At 42.1% G+C, this 18,716-nt stretch overlaps 1 protein-coding gene across 4 annotated transcripts in view; it reads left to right on the forward strand.

The window, feature by feature from the left end:
- Nucleotides 1–1,239: 1,239 nt before the first annotated feature.
- The window catches only part of ZNF33B (zinc finger protein 33B), a 99,077-nt gene continuing 81,600 nt past the window's right edge, over nucleotides 1,240–18,716 (forward strand). Inside the window, exon 1 of one of the 4 annotated variants that reach the window (XM_059882522.1) lies at nucleotides 1,240–2,160. In XM_059882522.1, coding sequence (XP_059738505.1) covers nucleotides 2,122–2,160 — 39 coding nt within the window. In that variant the 5' untranslated portion in view covers nucleotides 1,240–2,121. The remainder of the gene's footprint in view (nucleotides 2,161–18,716) is intronic. The other 3 variants (XM_059882521.1, XM_059882524.1, XM_059882523.1) reach the window with 3 other exon arrangements.

Consider the following 18,716-nt stretch of genomic DNA (forward strand, 5'->3'; position numbering starts at 1 on the left):
TCCTGGGGGAACTTTAATAAAATTTTGATTATTTTAAGGAGCATCAGGGTTAAGATAATGAGTGATGGTTGTAATAATTGTGGGAAAGAGAGAAGGTTATGATGTTAATGACCTGGTACTCTGCCTCCAACAACCTTCATTCTATTATAACCATTGCTCAGCCATCTGGGAGCAGAGACTGCACCTTGATTTTGACTATTACAGCCCCCCAGCCCGGTACTGGGCAAAGTACTGGGCAATGTGCCAGTACTGCTAAATAAATACATTTGGGATCAGGACCTGAAAGATTTGAGAATGTATTTGAAACTGGGATTCTCCCAGACCCAATAGGAGGTCATCATAAATCAGCTGCCTCCTCACCTGCCAGGCCTTGTATACCTGCTGGCCTTCCCACAGTACCTCTCAGACAGGATGCACTTGGTCCTGGGTATTTCTCAGATCAGATCTCACCATCTGCTCTGACTCCTCTTGTGCGCTTTGGCCTCCTTAATTGTCCTGCTGTGTGACTCTCCACTCTAGGGTTCAGAGATCACCTCTGATTCCCTTCAGGATCTAATGTCAGAATATCTTATGGAGCTAAAGCTTAATGATGGGCTTTAATTGACAAGGCAATAATTATACGGACAAGGATAAGTTCGACATGACTACCTGTTGTAGAAATAATTTTACTTATTCATTTATAGTTGTACTGTGTCTTCGTTGCACGGGCTTTTCTCTAGTTGTGGTAAACAGCGGCTACTCTGTGGTTGCGGTGTGTGGGCTTCTCATTGCGGTGGCTTCTCTTGTTGTGGAGCTTGGGGTCCAGAGCGTTTGTTCCAGCTTCAGTAGTTGCCGAATATGGGCTCAGTAGTTGCTGTTCCTAGGCTCTAGAGTACAGGCTCAATAGTTGTGGTGCGTGGGCTTAGTTACTTCAAGGGATATGGGATCTTCCCACACTAGAGATCGAACCTGTGTCTCCTGCAGTGGCAGGGAGATTTTTAACTACTGAGCCACCAGGGAAGCCCATCTTAATGGTGTTGCTTTCCTTGAACAATTAATTTTAAACTTGATGGCATAAAAAGAAATGTTTTTTTCTCTGAAGTCAGCATGGTTGCTGAATGTCAACCTGTCTCTGATGATGCTCTAAAAGACCTGATACACACCAAGAGAAACATAAGTAAATTGTGTCATGTTATAATGTGTTATAGAGTAGTATAACTCTAAAAACTACTGTTATCCACTTGTGCTAGAGTAATTGTTTAATGGATATGAATATTGACTTGTCAAATTTCTCATGCTTAGATGAAATTCAGTGCTCTTTTCCTACACTAAATACCAGGAGGAAGAGTTCAAGACAGAATCATTTTCAGATGAGTTGTTCATCTCCCCACCACGAACTCTCTTTTATTGATGTTTCTTTGTTCCCAGAGAAATGAGAGATGTGGTTTCTAACTAGGATATTTGAGAGGGAAAGATTCAGTTCCTCAGGAGGTGACTGGGAACCATTTGATTGCTTCATCTGCCTGGACCTTGGAAGCAGATGAGAGAAAGTCCTTTTCTATTTTCTAATGAAGTGGAGAGACCAGAGGGTGGACACTTTGGGAAAACAGTTCAAAAAGGTGGATCAAAACTGAGTATCTGTCAAAAAAAGAATATCTGTCATCAAAGAAGTAGGCCTATTTGGACACCCATAGTTTGAACTAGGGGCACATGGGCCATCATGGTGATTTTTAGGGAAAATAATCAACACCAGTGAAAACTCCACACGAAATAAATGTGTTACTAACTGAAAATCGATGGTCAGTTGACCAAGTACAAATAATGATCATAAAGAAATCTTACAAAAAGACGAAACTCTTAGAAAAGGCACATCTATAAATCATAAATTATGAGTTAGATAAGAAACCTTGCTGTTTATTTTAAAAGTTTTGATCCCAAGTAAAACACAGTAAATTAAAAATAAACAGGAATATCCAGGTCAGGGGTGTTGAGGGTGGAAGGTGGCCGCGAGGTCCCGCCCCATCCCCAGCGACTGCGCAGGCATGAGCGAGGCAGGTGCGAGGGCAGGCAAAGGCTCAGGGACGCCTGAGCGCCCGGGGACCAGTTCTGAGCGAAGGGAAGTTGGAGACTGAGTCGGTCCCCATGGCAGGACGCCCAGACCAGGGAGCGGCGCAGACACGAGTAAGTGCCGCTCTACCGGAGCCCCTCACCGCGCGCCCCCGCCTGCCTAACGGCCAGCGGCCCCGACTCCCCCACCCAGAGGAGCGTGAGCCTCCCTCGGTCCTTGGCTCCCGGGTCACCGCCACCAGCCGCAGGGTGAGGACGCCGGCCCGGGGCCCCAAGGCGGCCGTGGAGCGGGGGGCGCCCCCTGCGCTCGCAGCCCTCCCTGCTCGGCGCCCCTCGAGTCTCCTCACCGCGGGGCTGCCCCACGACCGGATCCGCGAGGGGGAGGTGCCGCCGAGGAGCCCGAAGTTGGGGCCGCTGGGCGCGCCTGTCGGGAGCGGTGGGTCCGCAGATGTGAAGGGATCTCTGCTCCCGGGATGCGCGCGGGTGACGGGGGAGCACAGCTCGGGGATCCTGTTCGCTGGCCGCCGGCAGCGGGTGTTCAGATGGGACTCCATGCTCTTTTCTAAAGCCTTCTGGAGGGTCGGCTACAAAAGGTTGATTCATGTTGATATATGGCAAAACCAATACAATATTGTAAAATTAAAAAATAAAATAAAAGGTTAAAGTTCTCTTTCAGCGTTTTCAGGCTTAATTGACTGACTGTGACTAACTCACAGCGCTTCCTGGAGGGCAATTTGTGACATACTAACACCTAAGCAAAGTTTGAAGTAAAGTAGTCCCCGTCTTTTTATGTTTTTGCGTATGGAGGGCTTTTTGAACATTTTATGTTTTTGTTTCTGTTCGTGTTTGAGAAGCGGCATTACTCTAAGTTAAATGAGCATTTAAAGTTTTATTTCTGCACAGTAATCGTAGATGCTCAAGTATTTGCAAATTCTAGCAGCTAACAAGAGCTCGGTTGTTTGTTTGTTTGGTAAATTTTGCTTGAAGGAAAAACTTTGGAATCCAAAGAAATGTTCATTTCATGACATTTCAAAATTTTGCAATTTTGAATATCTAATCCAGATTAATTCTCAGATTGTTTCCAGAAGATGCGTATTTTGTTTGAGAATAGTTTGGGTTTTGTTCTGTGGTTTCCTATGCTGTTTGTTGGAACCTACTTAGGAGGCTTCAAAACAATCTAATTGAAACTAGTGATTGGTACAAGGTACAATGCTTTGTAACAGAGGTAGGTTGGCTTTCTCTATCGAAATTGTTTCTTGAGTTAGCAATTTTTTCACTTGAAACAGTCAGGAATGACTCTTTAAAACCCTGCAGTTCCGACTCTGGTAATGAGTAAGTATGTTGTTTCACTGTTGAAGATAATGGCAGACATTTCAAAGATGGGCACCAGGTACATAAGAGAAATTCGGCAGACATTTCAAAGATGGGCAACAGGCACACAAGAGAAATTTGAGTACTGAGTTTGGTGCATTGGTGTCCTCAATAAAACTGAGTTTCTTTTCTAAGGGAAAAAGAACGAAAAGCACCTGGTAATGACCACAGCTCTTTCCCTACACCAAACACCCAAAGGAAGGGGAGGAGGTGGTGTGATTCTCAGATGGATTGGCCGTTTGTTCATTTACCAACCACAGACTTTCTTTCCTTGGTGTTTCTTGACTCCCAAAGAAATTAGAAGTGTGGTTCCTTACCAGGATATTTGAATGGGAAAGATCCTTTCAATTCCTAGGCAGGTGATGAGATCCATTGTGTAGCTTTCATTTCCCTGAACCTTGTAAGTAGCTCTGAGAACATCCTCTTCTCTATTGAGTTAGGCAGAAAGGGAGGGTGGTGGAGCCTTGGGGGCAGATGTTCCAAAAGCTGGACCAAAACTTAATCACTATCTTCAAACAAATAGACTGGATGCCAGAATTTTTATCTTAAGGCCTCTTGCAACATCAGGGAAATCATTAGCAGTAGAGGTATTCCACACCATATAAAACTCCATGAGATCAAATGTATTATTGACTGAAAATTGATGACAGGAAAAGAACATTTTGAAAATTTCAGATATCTGATGTTTGACCCAAGTCAGTCAGCCACGTACAAGTACAGATGACTAAAGAATCTCCCAAAAAGGGAATTTATAGTCATTCAGCTGTGATGTGGTTAAGAAACCTGTCATTTATTTATTTTTTTTAAAATGAATCCCAACTAAAATATTTTCAATTAGAAATAAATATGGATAAACCACAAATAGTTTGCTGTGCTATGTTTTCAAAGCAAGATCAAGAAATTAAAATCTCCTATTGAAGTTTTCTCTTGAAAATACTTTCTCAACACTGTTTCAAATATTATAATTCTTATTGCAGGTTTTATTAAGTTCAGAATTTAAAATGTTGGGGAATTGAAGTTCTCTGAATTTAAATTACTTGAGTCAGAATTAACAGGGTTAAGCTGGATGTTAAAACTATTAATAGTACAAAATTTACTTTTGTTATTTAAATGTACTAGATTGATGGCTACTTAAGTTCATCCTATGTGGCAACCCACTCCAGTGTTCTTGCCTGCAGAATCCCAGGGACAGGGGAGCCTGGTGGGCTGCCGTCTCTGGGGTTGCACAGAGTCGGACATGACTGAAGCGACTTAGCAGCAGCAGCAGTATGGTTAACATTTTTGTGGGTATAATAGTTTATGCTGAATTATCAAATAACTCAAAATTTCAGAAGCATAGCACTCTTCCCCACATGATAGTGCTGCGTGGGTGTTCATCCTGGGGAGACTGTACTCCCTCATGTGGTCATTCAGGAACCCGGACTTCTCCTATCCTTGGCCTCCTCCATCCCAACGACCTCACCCCCATCTGCATCCATCAGCAGAAGGGGCAGGAACTTGGAAAAATGCCTGTGGGAGGTTGTAACAGGCCAGGATGCAACATCAATTTTTCTCCTACTTCATTGGCCATGATGTGGTCCTGTGGCCACAGAAGAGGCTGGGAAGTCTTCCAGTGGTGTGCCCCAGGAAGAGGAGTGAATTTTCATGGAAAATCAACTTTGTCCACATAAAAATAAAACAGTAATCCCTAAAGAAAAGTAAAAATGAGAGAAATTCCTTAAGAGAACATAGAAAATGGACCCATTCTAGCTAACAGAGACCCAAAATAAAACAGAGTCATGCAATCATAATAGACCTGAGATTAAGTAATGTTCTCTGTGTTCTTAGAAAACCACAAACAAAAGGTCTAAAAAGTCCTGATTCTGCTAAGGGTCCTACCTATGAACACTCTGAAGGAGAAGTTCCATTGACAGCCAGTCATGGCAGACTGCAGTCCAGCTCCAAGAATTTGTGCTCAGGCTGCACAGGGCCATTTAACCCCCTTACAAGTCTCCCAGCTGAGCATTCTGGGGTTCTTGCTTTTTAAAAGTTCTTCCCTCCCTTCAGCCCCAGGAATGTGCTTTCAGTTACAGGCAAGAATCATGTGTCCCCAGTTTGCAAACCTTGCAGACAGTACCCTGTCCTTTTGCTTCAGGTAACACTGATTGTTTCCTGGAATTTATTTATAATTTTAGGATGACATCAGCAATAACAAGTAACTCATTTAGACCTATTGTGTTTCAAATATCTATTGAATATTTACCATACAATGTGCACTGTGCATAGAGCAGACTGAGAATCAATTGAGCAGTGTCTTGGTCTGGGAGGAGCTCTTAAAGGAGAGGAGACATGGTATGAAGGGTCTGCTGTCCTAGCAGAAAAGATAAAGAGAACCTGCTTTGAAAATTCAGGGAATGATACTAGATTTGGAAGTTGCCTGGAGCTGATAGGTTCTGGACCCCACTTTCAGAGATCAACAAGATATGTTTAGAGGAAGCTGGCGTCAGGAATTGTAGAAACAGGTCCTGTGATGCAAGGTATCATAAGGAATATTTACAGCTATTAAATTCACATCTTTTAAATTTATAAATGGATAGAATAATTACTCATATTAAGTGAAAAGGTCACCGGTAATATCAGGTAATCCCATTTTTTAAATGCTATATAATTGTAGGTAAAATTATGCAGATTATTTCAAATGATAGTTTCCCAAATTTCTAAAACATTTTGTTAATATAATCAGAAGAAAGCTATGAAAATTCTTTGGTTAGATAAACTAATCTCTACGCTAGACACACACAGTTGGGGTATAGGCAGGTGATCCCACCCAGCAGGTTCCCACCCTCTCCCTGCAGATCCCAAGGTAGCCACCTCCTCTCTGTTCTCTGTTGTGATCCCAGGGCCTGACTCAGGGGTTCAATCATCACTCTCTGAAATTCTGCACTTGGAAAGTGACATATTGTGTCATAGTCAAGACAATGATTTCCACTAGAAGGCTCCCCCCAAACACTGAGACTTGCAGAATTTGGTTTACTCTTACAGCAATACTGTGAAGGTGGCAACTGGTTGTTGGCCTCTTTGGCGGACAGAACCATAGAGCCCTGCAGTGCTCCTGCTATTTCTCACAGGGCCACCAGAGGGCAGTGTGTAGTTGCTTATGGCAAACACACGGCAAGGAGATCCAACTAGTTAATCCTGCTGCTGCTGCTGCTGCTAAGTCGTTTCAGTCGTGTCCGACTCTATGCGACCCCAAAGACAGCAGCCCACCAGGCTCCCCCGTCCCTGGGATTCTCCAGGCAAGAACACTGGAGTGGGTTGCCATTTCCTTCTCCAATGCGTGAAAGTGAAAAGTGAAAATGAAGTCGTTCAGTCGTGTCCGACTCTTAGCTACCCCATGGACTGCAGCACATCAGTCTCCTCCATCCATGGGATTTTCCAGGCAAGAGTAAAGGAAATCAATCCTGAATATTCATTGGAAGGACTGACACTGAAGCTGAAGCTCCAATGATTTGGCCACCTGATGCGAAGAACCAGCTTACTGGAAAAGACCCTGATACTAGGGAAGATTGAAGGCGGGAGGAGAAGGGGACGACAGAGGATGAGATGGCTGGATGGCATCGACTCAATGGACATGAGTTTGCGTAGGCTCTGAGAGTTGGAACCCTGGTGTGCTGCAGTCCATGGGGTTGCAAAGAGTCAGACATGACTGAGCCACTGAACTGACTGACTGCCCCGTTCAAAAGAGTCCTTTTCAAGTTAAACTTCATCAGACCATGTTTTATAAACTTAGAGAATTTCTTTAAAATATATTTACATGCTTTTCATCTCCAATTTCATTTGGAAACTAGTGAAAACCCATTACAAGTAGCACACGTAAGGTGAGCCACTGTTTGAAAGTTGTCCCGTGTGACACGTATGTATGCTCAGTCAAGTCCGACTGTTTGTGATCCCATGACTATGGACCAGGCTCCTCTGTCCATGGGATTTTCCTGACAAGAATACTGGAGTGGGTTGCCATTTCCTACTCCAGAGGAATCTTCCTGACCCAGGGATGGAACCCGTATCTCATGTGTCTCCTGCATTGGCAGGTGGGTTCTTTACCACTCCACCATCTGGATATCGATAGGTAGAACTCTGTGCCAGCCCCTTATCTCTGTCCAGCTTTGTTGCTTCTTCTTTCCCCTCATCCATCCGTAGATAACTCTCTCTCTGAAACTCCTTTGGACAGTCTATGTAACATATCAGAGAGATTTTTCAATCATGTTGATTCTTGTGATGTCAATGTTTATGTAGCAAGTCACTGCTCATATGACACTGAGTATGTCCCTGACCCCTGAGAGACAGTGTTCAGGTGGGCAGTAGGTCTCAGGGGGAGTCAGTCGAGGGGGAGGTCTGCTCAGCACAGCCAAGGCCAGCCCACATTGTCTTCTGTCCCCAAAGCACTGAGTCTGCTTCCCCCCAACTCGCCCATCTGCCCTACCCCAGGGCACTTGGCTAAAATCCTGTATATCCTGAGGAAGCGTAAGGCTCAGAACAATGAACAGTGGTTATAATAATTGTGTGAGAGAGATGAGGTTCTGTGTTTTCAGTTCTTATCTTTATGTCTCTTGATTCATTGTTTTTATTATTATTTTAAATTAATTTTAATTGGAATATCATTGATTTACAGTGCTATTTCTGCTGTGCAGCAAAGTGAATCAATTTTATACATGTGTGTGTGTGTATGTATATATATATATATATATATATCCACTCTTTTTTAGATTATATTCCCATGTAGGTTATTACAAAGAATTGAATAGAGTTTCCTGTGCTCTACAATAGATCTTTACTTATTTTATATATAGTAGAGTGTATTTGTCAATCCTAATTTATCCTTCACTCCTCTTTGGTAACCATAAGTTTGTTCTCTACATCTGTGACTCTATTTCTGTAAATAGGTTTATATGTACCATTCTTTTAGATTCTATATATAAGTGACATCATATAATACTTGTCTTTCTATATCTGACTTCACTCAGTATGCCAATCTCTAGGTTCATCCATGTTGCACACATGGCATTATTTTGTTCTTTTTAGGAGTGGGTAATATTCCATTGTAAATATGAGCCACATCTTCTTTATCTATTCCTCCATTGAGGAACATTTACTTGCTTCCATGTTCTGGCTGTTGTAAATAGTGCTGAAATGAACATTGGGGAACGTGTATCTTTTCAAATTATTATTTTCTCTGGATATATGCCCAAGAGTAAGATTATCATATCATATGGTAACTCTACTTTTCATCTTTTAAGGACCTCCATACTGTTTTCCATAGTGGCTGTACCAATTTACATTCTCACCAACAATGTAGGAGGCTTCCCTTTTCTCCACACCCCCTCCAGCATTTACTGTTTGTAGATTTTTTTTTGATGATGGCCATTCTGACTGGTATGAGCTGATACCTCCTTGTAGTTTTGATTTGCATTTCTCCAATAATTAGTAATGTTCAGCATCTTTTCATGTTCCTCTTGGCCATCTGTATGTTTTCTTTGGAGAAATGTGTATTTAGATCTTCCACCTATTTTTGGACTGCAGATATTAGTTTGTTTGTTTTTTTTAATATTGAGCTACATGAGCTGTTGCTTATTTTGAAGATTAATCCCCTGTTGGTCACTTCATTTGCAGATATTGTCTTCCTTTCTGTGGGCTCTTTTCATTTTGTTGATGGTTTCCTTTGTTGTGCAATAGTTTTTAAGTTTAATTAGGCTGTGTTTGTTTATTTTGGTCTTTATTTTCATCCTTCTAGGAAGTGGCTCATAAAAGATCTTTCGGCGATTTATGTCAGAGTGTTCTGCCTGTTTTTCTCTAACATTTTTATAGTGCCCAGTCTTAAATTTAGGTCTTTAATCCATTTTGAGTTTATTTTTATGTGTGGTGTTAGAGAATGTTCTGATTTTATTCTTTTACATGGAACTGTCCAGTTTTCCCAGCACCACTTATGGAAAAGACTATCTTTTCTCCGTTGTATATTCTTGCCTCTTTTGTCATAGACAAGGTGAAAATAGGTGTGTAGGTTTATCTCTGGATATGTCTCTTGATTCATTTTCCAGTTAACTTTTATAAATCTTGTTTACATGGCTCCAGCCACATCATGAGAAATGCCAGGCTGGATGAAGCACAAGCTGGAATCAAGATTTCTGGGAGAAATATCAATAACCTCACATATGCAGATGACGCCATACTTACAGCAGAAAGTGAAGAACTAAAGAGCCTCTTGATGAAAGTAAGAGGAGAGTGAAAAAGTTGGCTAAAAACTTAACATTCAGGAAACTAAGATCATGGCATCTGGTCCCATCCATTCAGTTGAATTCAGTCGCTCAGTCGTGTCTGACCCTTTGCTACCCCATGAATCGCAGCACGCCAGGCCTCCCTGTCCATCACCAACTCCTGGAGTTCACTCAAACTCATGTCCATCGAGTTGGTGATGTCATCCAACCATCTCATCCTCTGTCATCCCCTTCTCCTCCTGCCTCCAATCCCTCCCAGCATTAGAGTCTTTTCCAATGAGTCAACTCTTTGCATGAGGTGGCCAAAGTACTGGAGTTTCAGCTTTAGCATCAGTCCTTCCAAAGAACACCCAGGGCTGATCTCCTTTAGAATGGACTGGTTGGATCTCCTTGCAGTCCAAGGGACTCTCAAGAGTCGTCTCCAACACCACAGTTCAAAAGCATCAATTCTTCAGCACTCAGCTTTCTTCACAGTCCAACTCTAACATCCATACGTGACCACAGGAAAAACCATAGCCTTGACTAGACGCACCTTTGTTGGCAAAGTGAAGTCTCTGCTTTTGAATATGCTATCTAGGTTGGTCATAACTTTTCTTCCAAGGAGTAAGCGTCTTTTAATTTCATGGCTGCAGTCACCATCTGCAGTGATTTTGGAGCCCAAAAAAGTAAAGTCTGACACTGTTTCCACTGTTTCGCCATCTATTTGCCATGAAGTGATGGGACCAGATGCCATGATCTTCATTTTCTGAATGTTGAGCTTTAAGCCAACTTTTTCACTCTCCTCTTTCACTTTCATCAAGAGGCTTTTGAGTTCCTCTTCACTTTCTGCCATAAGGGTGGTGTCATCTGCATAACTGAGGTTATTGATATTTCTCCTGGCAGTCTTGATTCCAGCTTGTGCTTCTTCCAGCCCAGCATTTCTCATGATGTACTCTGCATATAATAAGCAGGATAACAATATACAGCCTTGACGTACTCCTTTTCCTATTTGGAACCTGTCTGTTTTCCATGTCTGGTTCTAACTGTTGCTTCCTGACCTGCATACAGGTTTCTCAAGAGGCAGGTCAGGTGGTCTGGTATTCCCATCTGTTTCAGAATTTTCCACAGTTTATTGTGATCCACACAGTCAAAGGCTTTGGCATAGTCAATAAAGCAGAAATAGATGTTTTTCTGGAACTCTCTTGCTTTTTCCATGATCCAGCGGATGTTGGCAATTTGATCTCTGGTTCCTCTGCCTTTTCTAAAACCAGCTTGAACATCAGGAAGTTCATGGTTCACGTATTGCTGAAGCCGGGCTTGGAGAATTTTGAGCATTACTTGACTAGCATGTGAGATGAGTGCAATTGTGCAGTAGTTTGAGCATTCTTTAGCATTGCCTTTCTTTGGGATTGGAATGAAAACTGACCTTTTCCAGGCCTGTGGCCACTGCTGAGTTTTCCAAATCTGCTGGCATATTGAGTGCAGCACTTTCACATCACTTCATGGCAAATAGATGGGGAAACAGTGACACACTTTATTTTGGGAGCTCCAAAATCACTGCAGATGGTGACTGCAGCCATGAAATTAAAAGACGCTTGCTCCTTGGAAGAAAAGTTATATCCAACCTAGATAGCATATTAAGAAGCAGAGACATTACTTTGCTGACAAAAGTCTGTCTAGTCAAGGCTATAGTTTTTCCAGTAGTAATGTATGGGTGTGAGAGCTGGACTGTAAAGAAAGCTGAGCACTGGGGAATTGATGCTTTTGAACTGTGGTGTTGGAGAAGATTCTTGAGAGTCCCTTGGACTGCAAGCAGATCCAACCAGTCCATCCTAAAGGCAATCAGTCCTGAATATTCTTTGGAAGGACTGATGCTGCAGCTGAAACTCCAAGACTTTGGCCACCTGATGTGAAGAACTTACTCATTTAAAAAGACCCTGATGCTGGGAAAGATTGAAGGCGGGAGAAGAAAGGCCCGACAGAGGATGTGATGGTTGGATGGCATCACTGACTCAATGGACATGAGTTAGAGTAAACTCTGGGAGTTGGTGATGGACAAGGAGGCTTGGTGTGCTGCAGTCCACGGAGTCGCATAGAGTCAGACACATCTGAGTGAGTGAACTGAACTGAGCCTCATTCCTTGGCATATGCATGTCAAGTTCTCCCAGCAACATTTTGGGGAATACTGTCTTTCCTCCATTGAATGATCTTACCACTCTTGTCAAAAATCATTTGATGATATGTGTGAAGGTTGCTGGACTCTGAATTCTTTTCCATTGATCTATAATTTTATCTTTATGACAGGACCAGACGGTTGTGATTACTGTAACTTTGTGTTAATGTTGAAATCAGGGAATGTGTGTCCTCCCACATTGTTTTTCTTGCCCAAGATTGGTTGGCAGTTTGGGCATTAATTAGGTATTAATTAGTGAATTTTACAGAGAAGGCAATGGCACCCCACTCCAGTACTCTTGCCTGGAAAATCCCATGGATGGAGGAGCCTGGAAGGCTGCAGTCCATGGGATCGCTGAGGGTCAGACACGACTGAGCAATTTCACTTTCACTTTTCACTTTCGTGCATTGGAGAAGGAAATGGCAACCCACTCCAGTGTTCTTGCCTGGAGAATCCCAGGGACGGGGGAGCCTGGTGGGCTGCCGTCCGTGGGGTCACACAGAGTCGGACACGACTGAAGTGACTTAGCAGCAGCAGCAGCAGTGAATTTTAATTAAGTAGTGAATTTTAGGATAGGTTTTTTATTTTGGATGAGTTTTTAATTTCTGTGGGGTTTTGATAGGGATTGAATTACAATTGTAAATTACAGAGGCTGATATTGAGCTCTTAACAGTGGTAAGTCTTCTAATACGTGAAAATGGAATTTGTGTCATACACTTTATTTGCAACATTTGGCAGGTTTCACTGTGCAAATCTTCACCTCCTTAGTTAACTACTCAGTGCTGTGCTTAGTTGCTCAGTCATGTCCAAATCTTTGTGACCCCATGGACTGTAGCCCACCAGGCTCCTCTGTCCATGGGAATTCTCCAGGCAAGAATACTGGAGTGGGTAGCCATGCCCTCCTCCAAGGGATCGTCCCAGCCCAGGAATCGAACTCAGGTCTCCCGCATTGCAGGTGGATTCTTTACCATCTGAGCCCCCAGGGAAACTCAGTAATTTATTCTTTCTGATGCAATTGTAAATGCAGTTGTTTTCTTAATTTCCTTTCCAAACTGATCCTATTACTGTACAGAAATGTAAGTGATTTTCAGTGTTAATTTTTGTACCCTGTTACTTTGCTGAATTCATTTATTATTTATAGCATTTTTGTGGCATCCTTAGGATCTCTACTTATGAAATCATGTCACATAGGAACATAGATAATTCTACTTCCATTTTTCATATTTGAATGTTAGTGATTTATGCATTGATTCATTTATTTTGTTATATGTCTTTCCTGACAGCCGTGTCTAAAACTATAAGTACCTTTGCTTAGAAGTGGTAAAACCCAGCATTCTTACATGCTTCCTGAAGTCAAAGGAAAATTTTTCCATGTTTCACCAGACTGTGATGTTGGTTGGCTATGGGTTTTACATGTATGGCATTATTATGTCATAATTTCCTTCAAATGTAATTTGTCGTGTTTTTAGCATGAAAGGGTGTTGAATTTTTTCAACTGTTTCTTCTATTAACTGAGATGAACATGTTTTTTCCCCTTTATTCTGTTAATGTGTGTGCTATACTCATGCATTTTCCTAGGTTGAAGCATTCTCACATTCCAAAAATAAATCCCACTTGCTCATGGTGTATAATTCTTATTATATAGATAGCTATAAATGATTATTATATAAAGAGATACATATGCACTTCCAACCTCAGCTCAGGCTTCCAGAATCCTGGTAGCGGGGCAGGTGATGGCCAGGACATAGCACTGAACCACAGAGATTTCTGCTTCTGATTAGTCATGATGATTGATACTCCTGATCCATGAGTGTTGTTTCACACAGCCAGTGACTGTCTGACTTAGACCTGCATCAGCCCATCTCCTGCCTCTGTGTTTCTCACCCTCTACTCCTTCCTTCTGAGATTCACTCACTCCTTCCTTAAATACACCCTTCCTAATTCTCAGTGAGAGCCTGAGAGAGGCAAACACTTGTAGTCTTTTTCATCTGAAAATATTCTAATTTTGTTCTTATTCCTGAGTGATAGTTTGTTAGTAGCTTAGGCATGTCCGACTCTCTGTGACCTCATGGACTGTAGCCCAGCAGGCTCCTCTGTCCTTGGAATTCTCCAGTGGGTTGCTATTTCCTTCTCCAGGGGATCTTCCCAACCCAGGAATTAAAGCTGGGTCTCCTGCATTGCAGGCAGGTAGTTTAGAATTAAAAATTCAGACTGTTTTTGCCCAAGGAACCAGAGCCCTGTGGCACTCCTGCCATTACTCATAGGGCCACCAGAGGGCACTGTGTAGCTGCTTAGGACAAACACGCTGCCCCATTCAAAAGTGGCCCTTTCCAAGTTAGCCTTCATCAGGAAATGGCAACCCACTCCAGTATTCCTGCCTGGAGAATTCCATGAACAGAGGAGCTTGGTGGGCTACAGTCCATGGGGTCGCAAAGAGTCAGACATGACTTAGTGACTTAGCACACACACACAACATGTTTTAGAAAAAGTCAAAATCCAGGACAAGTGAAAATTCAAGGTGAGCCACTGACAGGAAGTTTTCCCTTCTGACACATTACAAAGATGTAAAGTCTGTGTCTAAACCACCCATCTCTGTCCACCGCTGTCACGTCCTTTCTTCATTCATCTATAAACATCTGTCTTGTAAAGTATCGTTTCACAACCTATGTAATGTGCTAGAGATATTTTTCAATCATGTTGCCCCTTCTTTCTGATGTGAGTCTTTGGGTGGCAGTCTGTGTATGAGATCTAATCCCTTGAATCTATTTGTCACTTCCACTGTATAATCGTAAGGGGTTTGACTGTAGGTCATATCTGAATGGTCTAGTGGTTTTCTCTACTTTCTTCAATTTAAGCCTGAGTTTTGCAATAAGGAGCTCATGATCTCAGCCACAGTCCGCTCCCAGTCTTGTTTTTGCTGACTATATAGTGCTTCTCCATCTTCGGCTGCAAAGAATATAATCAATCTGATTTTCGTATTGACCACCTGGTGATGTCCACAGGTAGAGTCATCTCTTGTGTTGTTGTTAAAGGGTGTTTTCTATGAGCAGCATGTTCTCTTGACAAAACTCTGTTACTCTTGGCCCTGCCTCATTTTGTACTACAAGGCAAAACTTGCCTGTTATTCTGGGTATCTCTTGACTTCCTTCTTTTACATTCCAATCCTCTATGATGAAAAGGACATCTTTTTCTTTTCTTTTCTTTACTTTTGGTGTTCTAGGAGGTCTTGTAGGTCTTCGTAGAACTGGTCAACTTCAGCCTCTTTGGCATTAGTGTTTGGGGCATAGACTTGGATTACTGTGATATTGAATGGTTTGCCTTGGAAACGAAACAAGATCATTCTGTCGTTTTTGAGACTGCACTCAAGGGCTGCATTTTGGACTCTTTTGTTGACTACAAGGGCTACTCCATTTCTTCTAAGGGATTCTTGCCCACAGTAGTAGATATAATGGTCATCTGAATTAAATTCACCCGTTCCCATCCATTTTAGTTCACTGATTCCTAAGATGTTGATGTTCACTCTTGCCATCTCCTGCTTGACCACATCCAATTTACCTTGATTCATGAACCTAATATTTCAGGTTCCTTATTTAGCTTATATGCAGAGTACATCATGAGAAACGGTGGGCTGGAAGAAGCACAAGCTGGAATCAAGATTGCTGGGAGAAATATCAATAACCTCAGATATGCAGATGATACCACCCTTATGGCAGAAAGTGAAGAGGAACTCAAAAGCCTCTTGATGAAAGTGAAAGAGGAGAGTGAAAAAGTTGGCTTAAAGCTCAACATTCAGAAAACGAAGATCATGGCATTTGGTCCCATCACTTCATGGGAAATAGATGGGAAAACAGTGGAAACAGTGTCAGACTTTACTTTTTTGGGCTCCAAAATCACTGCAGATGGTGACTGCAGCCATGAAATTAAAAGATGCTTACTCCTTGGAAGAAAAGTTATGACCAACCTAGATAGCATATTGAAAAGCAGAGACATTACTTTGCCAACAAAGGTCCGTCTAGTCAAGGCTGTGGTTTTTCCAGTGGTCATGTATGGATGTTAGAGTTGGACTGTGAAGAAAGCTGAGCATGGATGCTTTTGAACTGTGGTGTTGGAGACGACTCTTGAGAGTCCCTTGGACTGCAAGGAGATCCAACCAGTCTATTCTAAAGGAGATCAGCCCTGGGTGTTCTTTGGAAGGACTAATGCTAAAGCTGAAACTCCAGTACTTTGGCCACCTCATGTGAAGAGTTGACTCACCGGAAAAGACTCTGATGCTGGGAGGGATTGGGGGCAGGAGGAGGAGGGGACGACAGAGGATGAGATGGCTGGATGGCATCACTGAGTCGATGGACATGAGTTTGAGTGAACTCCGGGAGTTGGTGATGGACAGGGAGGCCTGGCGTGCTGCGATTCATGGGGTCACAAAGAGTCAGACATGACTGAGCAACTGAACTGAACTGAACTGATGGCAATACTGTTCTTTACTACATGGGACTTTACTTTCACCACCAGACACATTCACAACTGAGCATCATTTCTGTTTTGGCCCAGCCACTTCTTTCTCTCTGGAGCTATTAGTAATTGCCCTCCACTCTTCCCCAGTTTAGCATACTGAATGCCTTCTGACCTGGGGGGCTCATCTTGCAGTGTCATATCTTTTTGCCTTTTCTTACTGTTTATGGTGTTCTCCAGAGAAGAATACTGAAATTGGTTGCCATTTCATCCCCTAGTGGACCATGTTTTGTCAGCACTCTTCATCGTGACCCATCCGTCTTGAGTGACGCTGCATACCATGGCTGATGGCTTCACTGAGGTATGAAAACCCCCTTCATCACTACAAGGCTGTGATCCATGCCAGTACCAAACTGTTTTGATTACTATAGCTTTGAAGTAAGTTTTGAAATCAGTAACAGTGTTCTCCCATATTACTTTTTCTTCTCTTAATTGTTTGGTTATTTTGGGGTATATTAGTTGTAAAGTATTTTAGGATAGGCATTTTGGTTTAGGGTGGAGTTTTGATCAAGATTGCATTGGAATTGTAAATTGCAATGGTTAGTATTGAGATCTTAGCAATAAGTCTTCCAATCCATGAAAACAGGGTTTGTGTCATTTAATGTCTTCACATAGTTTGACATTTCACTGTGCAAGTCTTCACTTTTTTTGTTAAGTTAATCACTAAGTGGTTTATTCTTTCTGAAACAATTGTAAACAAAACTGTTTTACTTTCCTTTTTTCTTTGATCATTAGTATACAGAAATGCCACTGATTTTAAGCATTGACTTTGTGCCTTGTTACTTTGCTGAATTAATTTATTATTTATAACATTATTTTCTGTGGCATACTTAGGATTTCTGCATATGAGATCATGTCATGGGTGGACAGAGATAATTCTACCTCTTTTCAGATTTAAATGTCACTGATTCATCTATCTGTCTGTATGTCTGTCTTTCCTGACTGCTATGGCTAAGACTCAGTGCTGTGTTGCATAGAAGTGGCAAAACCTAGCATTCTTATGTGTTTCCTGATCTCAAAGGAAAATTTTTCAGTCTTCATCACTGACTGTGATGTTGGCTGTGAGTTTTACTTGTGTGCGTGTAGTCAGTTGTGTCCAACTCTTCACGACCTTTTGCACTGTAGCCCACCAGGCGCCTCTGTCCCTGGGACTCTGTAGGCAAGAATACTGGAGTAGGTTGCTGTTTTGTCCTCTAGGAGATCTTCCTGATCCAGGGATCAGACCTCTGTCTCTTGCATCTTCTGCTTTGCAGGCAGATTCTTTACTGCTGAGCCACTGGGGACTTTATGGTGGTAGTTTCCTTAAAATGTTATTTGTCAAGTTTTTTTTTTTTTTAAATCATGAAAAGGTGTTGAAGTTTTTAAATTGCTTTTTCTGCATTAATTGAGATGATCATGATTTTTCCCTGCGTTATGTGAATGTGGTGCATTGCTTGCTTGCTTGCTAAAGCGCTTCAGTCATGGACAACAGCCCACCAGGCTCCTCTGTCCACGGGAATCTCTAGGCAAGAACACTGGAGTGGGTTGCCATTTCCTTCTCCAATGTGGTGTATTACACCAATGCATTTTACTAGATGAAGCATTCTTGCATTCCAGGAAAAATCCCACTTGTGCATGGTGTATAATTCTTATTATATGAATAGATATAAATGATTATATGTGTGTGTGTGTGTATGTATGTATATGTATATATATATATATATATATATATATATATATATATATATATATATACTCACAATTTCAGCTCCAGCTTCCTAAACCCTGGTAAGGTGGCAGGTGGCCAGGATGCAGCACTGGACCACAGAAGTTTTTGCTTCTAATGACTCATGATTATTATTACTACTGATCCATGGGTGTTGTTTCACACAGTCAATAACTGTCTGACTTAGACCTGAATCTCCTGCCCATCTCCTTAGACCCATCTCCTGCCTCCATGTCTCACACTGCACTCCTTCCTTCTGGGTTTTGCTCAGACTACATCCTTCCTCACTCTCAGTGAGAGAGCCTGAGAGAGAGGCAAACGCTCGTAGTCTGAAAATGTTTTCCTCTGAAAATGTTCCTATTTTGCTTTTATTCTTGAGTGATAGTTTAGAATAAAAAATCTACAGACCGTTTCTGTGATGTTTCCATTGGTATCTGAAGCTGTTTTTCCCTTGTGTTCCCCCCTAAATTGTGACTGGTGACTGGTCTACTGTTGGGTCTCACTTGGTCTGCCTTCCCTGCTCTGTGATGAAGTCTCCAATTGTCTTTAATATTCCACAGTCCATTATTGTAGGGTGAGGTTTGAGGAACCTCCACACTGTTCTCTATTATGGGTGTGTTTCATAGTGTCTTATTCATTGATGGTTCCAATAGTGTCTTTTAGGACTTTAACAGATTTACAGGAA

This window comes from Bos taurus, chromosome 28 (assembly GCF_002263795.3).
Source record: "Bos taurus isolate L1 Dominette 01449 registration number 42190680 breed Hereford chromosome 28, ARS-UCD2.0, whole genome shotgun sequence".
Taxonomy (NCBI): Eukaryota; Metazoa; Chordata; class Mammalia; order Artiodactyla; family Bovidae; genus Bos; species Bos taurus.